This window comes from Rosa rugosa, chromosome 6 (assembly GCF_958449725.1).
Source record: "Rosa rugosa chromosome 6, drRosRugo1.1, whole genome shotgun sequence".
NCBI classification, from domain to species: Eukaryota; Viridiplantae; Streptophyta; class Magnoliopsida; order Rosales; family Rosaceae; genus Rosa; species Rosa rugosa.
This window is the reverse complement of record NC_084825.1, coordinates 7853644-7861961: the sequence shown is the minus strand read 5'-3', so window position 1 is coordinate 7861961 and position 8318 is coordinate 7853644. Positions and strand designations below refer to the sequence as shown.

The 8318-nt window shown below is 39.4% G+C and overlaps 1 protein-coding gene across 1 annotated transcript; it reads left to right on the top strand.

Annotated features, from left to right (window-relative positions):
• Positions 1 to 6403: 6403 nt before the first annotated feature.
• On the top strand, positions 6404 to 7343 carry LOC133713460 (small ribosomal subunit protein eS28-like). Its single transcript, XM_062139497.1, has 2 exons — positions 6404 to 6574; positions 6975 to 7343. The coding sequence occupies exon 2, from the start codon at positions 6975 to 6977 to the stop codon at positions 7170 to 7172; it is 198 nt and encodes a 65-aa protein (XP_061995481.1). The 5' UTR covers positions 6404 to 6574; the 3' UTR covers positions 7173 to 7343.
• The last annotated feature ends 975 nt before the right edge of the window (positions 7344 to 8318 follow it).

Sequence of the window (8318 nt, the reverse complement as noted above, 5' to 3'; positions counted from 1 at the left end):
AATCTGGGTATGCTGAATATATTTGACCATGGTTAAAATAAACGACTAGTTAGTCGCCTTGAGCTAGTCGAATTCCCCTCATGACCGATGTGTGTCAGGGGTTATCCCGTAAAATTCAGCCGGTGCAGGACTTCGAACTTCGACCGACATCGTAACAACGGCGGATGCATGGACTTTATGGAGTGGACCGGCATAGATGGCACCGCACACTATGCTGGCTAGTGACAATGCCTCGTTGCCCCATTCAACTCAGCTCAATTGGACCGAAGTAACAATTTGAGATGCAGTATTTGATGAATTTGGGGCTTCGGTATGTGCGCCATTGGAAATGTAACATATGGTTTGAGGCTTTTCTTCCTAATAAAGTCTGGTTTTAAGCGAAGATTCGATTGAAAACACTTCCGTGTGTGACATGAACATGCAGTTGATTTAATTGATACTATGAAATTCATCGTGCCACTAGAGCAAATCTCGGAACTTTTCGATACTTAGAGGAGTAACAGGAAGATAGAGAAGTGTAAAGGTTCCGCGCCTGAGAAAAAGAGGGGTTTAGAATAATCTAAAGAATTGAGGAAGCCCCTTATGCCCTTTTTATAGATGAACAACAAAGCATAGCATTGCTGTAAGCTCTGCAAATCTTCATCCTTATATCATGACTTACAATGCATTTATAAGATGGCTGAAACCAGTTAGTGATCATGTTATACATCATCTTCTTTGTTCAAAAGATAAACAAATGATCATTGTCTCTCAAAGCATTCAGTTCTTCAACCACTGAGCCGTCGGCCATGGCAACTGTGCTTCCTCTTTTCTCCAACTTAATTTTTCTCTGCATTCACAACATGTAACGAGTTTATGTTAGGATGTACACTTAGCAGACCAACAGATGCTGAAGTATGAGTAGTGAGTTACCAACTAGCTTGTTCGACTATTAAGTCATGGATAACTCCATGTTCCATCAACAACTACTAACAGACTAGTATTCAGCTTTTGTTTCATGTGTATCAGTTTGGAGCAAACACGGATTATGTTTTAATGGAGCTATGTGACGTCATGCATGAGGACGTACATTGTTCACGACAGAGATAGAAAAAGATAAGGATCACCTTAGTATAATACATGCAGTTAAGATTGCCAGCAAAACGGGTCACTTCAGGATGTCGTCAGATCATGAAGACAGAAGCAAGACTGCATCCCCCGGTCACCAAAGAGAATGGGGAATTGTCCAGCTGGAGGATTTTGTTGGAGAGGAAAGATCCCACATTGGAAAAGTGACAAATAAAATATAACTTATAAGTGGGTGGATCTCACCCAATTGTACCGAGGCCTTTTGTGATTAAAACCCAACACCTAATGGGTGGTTAAGTTGGGACAGTATCGGTACAATAGTGGGCCACGGGCCACACTTGTCGCTGTTTAACATGGTATCAAAGCGGGTCCCTCTCCAATTACGTCTCCAATTATCATGGGCCCGAATTTGGGTTCCTTATATTGCCATCGGAAAAATTCCGATCGGATTGTTACCAAGTGTCCGATGTGGGCCTTGGAGACTTGTGTCCCAATTTCCAATGTGGAAATTGGATTAATTAATTTCATGTACAGACCTAGAGTTAGGTTGCACGTGAGGGGGCGTGTTGGAGAGGAAAGATCCCACATTGGAAAAGTGACAAATAAAATATAACTTATAAGTGGGTGGATCTCACCCAATTGTACCGAGGCCTTTTGTGATTAAAACCCAACACCTAATGGGTGGTTAAGTTGGGACAGTATCGGTACAATAGTGGGTCACGGACCACACTTGTCGCTGTTTAACAGATTTTTGGTATAAGACTAGGTCGGTGATAATCATGAAAATGATAAATATAATTCTGACTATGCCAAGCTGAGCTGAATCCTAGCATAGATTCTTAGTTCCGATACATCAACTCAGATTCTATAATGACTGGTAAAGCCTATAATGCAGAAGCGGCTATTAATTGCATGTTTGCAAGGCAGTTGCTCGAGATCAAACTTCCTGCAATTACATGTGTTGGTTTGGAGATCAACAATCTTGTCCATGTCTTCATCATTGACATGGTACTTGAAATTAATCGTATTTCCTCCACGTTCATCTTGGAAGCTTCCTCTAGTGTTTTTATGAGTTTCTGGTTCCCTAAATCAAGGCATAAGATGGTGGCACATAGATCGGTCATCAACCTCCGTTGGGGAAACCATCCCATCAACATGTTCCATATGAACTTAACCAGCAAACAAGTGGGCTGACCACTTGGCTAAACCAACTTGCACCAAGTAATCCCGCGCGCGTTCATTAATTTTAGAAAACGATCGACTGTGGAATTCAGTCATTTTGTATCATTTTGCTGCTCCTTCAAACAAAAACAAGGAAAGATCCTTACTTGTCGGATGCAAGTTTGATTTCATATATCCCTATAGGGATAGAAGTAGTTTACATGCTCCACTTTACGAAAAAAATATTCTTCTCAATACAACTTTTTCTATCCGAAATGAATGCCAAGTCCGGCACATAATTAACCAATCATTGTATGTAGCTTTTGGAAGAACCATTCCCAAGATTCGTCGGTCTCTAATAGCTAGACTGGTGACCTATGCAACTGTTTTGAAGATTGACCTTAGGTTTTTAAATTGATTTATAACCTTATTTTCTAGAATAATTAAAAATTGACCATTTGGGAGAGTAAAAGCCCTTTGTTACCCTTATTACATCTTTGCAAACGAAAATTTCATTCCCGTCATTTTGTTTTCTCCTAGGAGGCTACGTTCTTATACTTTTTAATTATCTTCAACAATGGAAGCATTTACTTCAATTCCAAGCAAGTCATCATATGCCAAGTAAATGAAAATTCCCAGTTCCTTGAGATTAGCATTAAGATATCACGGAGTTATTACAAATTTACAATCTGACATGACTCCTTTAAGTAACAGGTTAAGCGAGTTTATTTCGTGTTCGCCAATAGGCTTTGAAATTTCTGGTCTTCTTCTCATCAATTATAATGTTCATTATAATTCATGTCCTATGGGTGCATCTATTTGGGAGAGTATCAAGCAAGCACAAGTTCGTAACCATGAGGGCCAGGTGGAGGATTGTGCTACATACAGATAAGAATGCAATGCTTGGTCTCCGCCACCAGCTGGAAGACTAAAGTTAAATTGTGATGCATCGGTTGCCGCAAATGGAGAACATGTTGGTGTTGGCATTGTTTGCCGAGATATATAGTGATGAGAATCTTGTCGCAGCGATGTGTGAGAGGGTTGTAGGAGGGTAAGACCATGTGCAGCCGAGTTATTCTCTCTGTCGGGGGGTGTTGATCACTTGATCATGAATGGGCTATGGATCAAGGCTGGAATGGTATCGTTGTGGAAACAGATTATTTGGAGGCTATGAGGCTGGTAAATGGAAGTGATGAATGTTTTACCTGTGAAGGTATCCTTGTGGAGCGGATTAGGGAGCTGTTGGTTTCTTTTGATGTCCATAATATTCATCATGTTCCTAGGGCGGCTAACAAGATGCTCATGTTGTTCCTGGAATGGGCAGAGTTGTTGGTTAGGGGTTGGGGTTTCTTGGCTCATGGATGACATTGGTGATGATGAACCCATAACTGGTTCGGTTTTTAAGGAGGAGAGTGGGGAGTTCATGATCACATTCCCATGCCTTGTAATTTTGTTTAGTTTAAATAAAGGAATTCTTATTCTAAAAAATAAAAAAATAAAAACATTGTTTTAAGTTTCATAGCTTGTTTTTTTTTGAATTGAAGTTTCATAGCTTTTATTGTTGAGAAATATGTATGGGAGAGATCAGAAGTGATGAAAAGGAAAAAAAAAAACAAAAATTAAAAAAAGAGAAAACACAATCATACGTGTAATAGAGGAGAAGAAGAAGTAAACGGCGCGAATTGGAAAGTGTTAATTTTTCATTGAGGTTAATTAAGATATTTTATCGCTTCATACGGTCATTTTTCAACTGTGTTAGAAAACAAGGTTATAAGTCAATTTGAAGACCAAAAAGAGGTTATTCTTCAAAATTTCTCATTCCTTTATTCCTTTTGTGCATTGTTTAGATTGACTAATGCACGTACTTATATTTAAATGGGAGAAGACAACCACTTAATTTTTTTTTTTATGGCATTAGGTGAAGAGATTTTTGTCACATCAGAGTACTTTGTTTGTGGTACGTAGTTGCTTATGATCCTAATAAATAGATTTATCTTTACCTTCTCTCTTTTTCCTCAAAAAAAAAAAAAAAAAAAGATTTATCCAGGAGAATTTTATTGCAGACTAGTAATAGTTAACTAAACCCAATCACCGTCGATTGCATTCAACTTCACACATTTCTGATGCAATTGAAGGTGCTCAATACGTTGCTAATAATAGTCTCACAGATTTGTATCCACGGTTGAGATGTTCAATCCAGTAGTTCCATTTTAGGGCAGTGTAGGGTTAGGGAGTTTTTTAATTTCTACAATTTGTTTTTGCAGTTTCTTTATTTATTTATTTTTTAGAATAATAAACCTTTATTGAAAAATCAAATTACATAACACGGGAATGACCGGTGGTGAACATGAATTCCCCACTCTCCTCCCTAAAACCTAAACCAGTAACGGGTACGTCATCATAAATGACCTCCATGAGCCAAAAGGGCCGGCCCAACCCCTAACCACCTATATCGCCCAATCTCTTGGGCTACAGAGAATCCCTAGAATCTTGATACCACCTCATGAACAACAGCCAGAAAAACCGACGCCCTTTTCCACACAGTGCCCCCAAGATACCAGACCATGTGCAAGGATCGCTCGTCAGCATATTGACCATAAGATAACACCAACAATAAACCAATTCATCCCCAGGATTGACACCACATCCATGGCACCTCTATTTGACCAAACCCTAGCTCAAAGGAGTAAGGACATACTAAAGACCAAGAAAACTTAACCAAAACACTAACTAAAAACACAACTTCAAACAAAATGAAAAAACAGCTGCCACAATCCTCTTCCTTCTCCCCAGGAGGCCCGCCAGTACACCACCACCACAAGGTGAACCCTTTGAGCTCACCTCGCCGAAGAAACCCAAACCACGCAGTAAGCCACGTCAAAACTCCTAACTGTTGTCGGCCAGATCCAGGGTTAAACCCAGATCTCCAAACCACCAAGAATCAGATTGAAGAACATAGTACCTTGCCACCTCAGAATGATATAACTCCAAGAGTCTGTGTCCTTCAGTTGAAGAGCCTGAAACCACCACTACAATCTCCGTCGAACATCCCAATGCAGAGAAGTACCTAGCGCCATACGATCCATGGCATACCGCCGCTATGATTTGGCCACTGGCCACCTACTCCACACTTGCGTCGCCATCGATTGCCAAATAACCATCATCCACGCTAGCGTCGCCGCCTGAAAGGAGTGAAGAATCATCCACGGCCCAAACCGTCTGATAGAACGCAAGACTGAGAGGACAGAGACCTCAAGAACCCATTCGGCAACACCCGCAGCTGGTCAATGAGGGAACAAACCACAATTGACGCGGGGGCGCCGCCGGACAGGCTGTGACTTTTTCCCTGCGATTTCCAACCCTAAGACTCTATTGTTTTCTCGGAGATAAATGAGTTTGGTTTAGCTCAATGTTTTCTGCAATTCCTTTAGATTTTTAGTCTTTTTGGAGTTTCCGTTTCAGGATTTACTCATTTTTTACTTGAGCATCGATTTGTAATATGACGGGATCTCGGACCTCTCAAGCTTGACCAAGTGAGGTCGTATGACTTATGTCAATGGATTTGTTTTCTGTTGCCCTCAAAAAAAAAATACCAAAAATAACTGCTATGTATATTAAAAGATAATTAATTGATTTTGTTTTTGTGAAAGTAAACTCTGCACAAATGATTCTTTATCCTTTTTTATTTTGGGAGTAGATTCAACAAACTAAAGTTTTCTAGGTTCACCTATTTCTCTCCCTTTTCATATGGAGGGGAAGAGAAAAGAAGAAGAAGAAATGCTCGGGGAGATCGAATCAATAGGTTGATGAGGTCATGTGAGAAAAATTTAAATTTCAGTTTTGTGGAAGGTAAAATACTTTTTTAATTTTATCCAAAAAAGAAAATTCGAAAATCTCAATAGAACAACTTCAACTAGAACTACTCGAGTCTCAAACTCACAAACCTCAAAACAAATCAGTAGTATGAGTTATAAAGTTTTACAATACTGCTAACACTCTTTTTTGAAATGACTAACACAATCTTTATGCATTGAATATCTTCAGAAAAAAAGAAATAGATAAAAAATTTGAAACTAATTCCCCGACTTTCGGTATGTGAAGGTGTTTGGTTACTGTTTTCCTTCGTTTACCCATATGGAGGTTAATTTACGGCTTATGGATCGTTCGGTAATTTCTCGCTATATATGTGTTCATATAGTAACCCTACTACGTATGATCACTTCCTCCTCGTTGTTTTGATTCATTCGATCTGCCGCACACAGAAACCTCTCACTTTTCTCGGTGCACTACAGTTTCGTCGATCGGAGGCACCTTTCTTATCCCCAAATTCTCTTTTCAAGCTAGTGTTAGTGCTTTTTCAGGACTCAAATTAAGTTTATATTTCGTCAATTTTGCTTTTCATGACTATATGGCTGAGTTTTCACTTCTAATAATGAGTTTACGCATGATTATTCTTTCATTCAGATGCATGTTGGATTGCGATATTTTTTGACAGGTTTCATGATTTCATGAAAATTCTGTCGAGTTTTAAGTGCTGCTTTCGGGTTTTAATTGTTGTTCTATTGCTAGGGTAGTAATTACTGGTATGGCTTGCCTGTTTATTTATCAATGGGGATAGTCTTGGATGTTGTTGCTTTCTTTTCACCTGCACATGTGGTTTGCACGTAAATATGATCTTACACTTGTACTGTAGATCAGATGGGATTTTTTTTTCCCTAATTTTTCCATTTTATCTTTTGATAAAGATGGAATCCTCAGTGAAGCATGCTGTTGTCGTGAAAGTTATGGGTCGGACTGGATCCCGAGGACAGGTGACTCAGGTTAAAGTCAAGTTTCTGGACGATCAGAACCGGCATATCATGAGGAATGTCAAAGGACCAGTGAGGGAGGGAGATATTCTTACCTTGCTTGAGTCTGAAAGGGAAGCGAGGAGGTTGCGGTGAAATGGAGGCTTTATTCCAGCGTTTGTTTTGCTTAAATTCGTAGTCATTTGTCATGGTAAATGCGGCACTTCTGTTACCAGCGTATGCTATTTTTTTTGTCTATGTTTCTTGGTGCTATACGGATGTAATTTCTAGTATGTCCGAATAATAGATGCTGTTATTAAGTTTGGATACTTTATCTTTATATGGATGAATCTTTTGGGTGACTTAACTTTCGTTTCAGTTATATAAGGTATGCCATTGTTGCCACTCTTAAACAGTTGCAATCTAACTGTACCTCTTGCACCCTCTTACACCGCTTGCTTTGCTCTTTTGAAAATTTGTTTCGTGACTTTCGTCATACTCGCCTAGTGTGCTGTGTAGTAGTACCTTGCTATGAGCCTTGCTCTGTCATTACTACTAGCACTTTGTTAGTGCTATGGCCCTTGCATCAATTCATACAAGACATAATGTAGTAAACTGTGATGAGCCTAGTAGTCTTGTGATCAGATAGAACTGGATTGATTGCTGGTCTCTACTTTATTTTCACCAATATTTTTCGACTCTTCGTCCTTCTTGAAGCCCTAAGTTCTGTATACATTTATAGACCATCGCAGGCAGAAAACCAACAGCCAACACCTGATGAACAAAATATTATTTGACCATATAAACCTGCTCATTAGTAGTCCCTTCCAATGATATATTAGGCCATCTCAACTCTTTTGTTAAAGGTGGACAATAGTTTCATAATGACTAGTAAATAACACCAACTGGGTATTTCGACACATCCAACCGGGGAAAAATGATCTCGCTTATCCAAAAACTCACTTTTCATGTGATATAAATCTCAACTCCGATTACCGAAGTGTCAGTTTATGGTCTCCTTTACCCACATCTAGTTTCGGTAGTCCTGAAAATCCGTAGCACAATATTAGAGTTTGTCATCATCTATTAGAGCTAGAGATATCCTACAAGTTCAACAATTTCTCAACAGGAACAGTCTCCAGGAAATCGGATGACTCGATCTCTCTCCAACATTGTGTTTACCACATATAGAGAATTTTACCAACCAGTGTATGGCTCCATGGAATGTGTTCAAACTCTCCATGCACTGAGCGTTCCAGTTGTGTTGCTGCAGAAGTTTCTCTGAATACTAAAAGGAGCAGG

What these genes read in the sequence shown, in the direction of transcription:
- LOC133713460 (XM_062139497.1), top strand. Translation starts at nt 6,975, where the DNA reads ATGGAATCCTCAGTGAAGCATGCTGTTGTCGTGAAAGTTATGGGTCGG.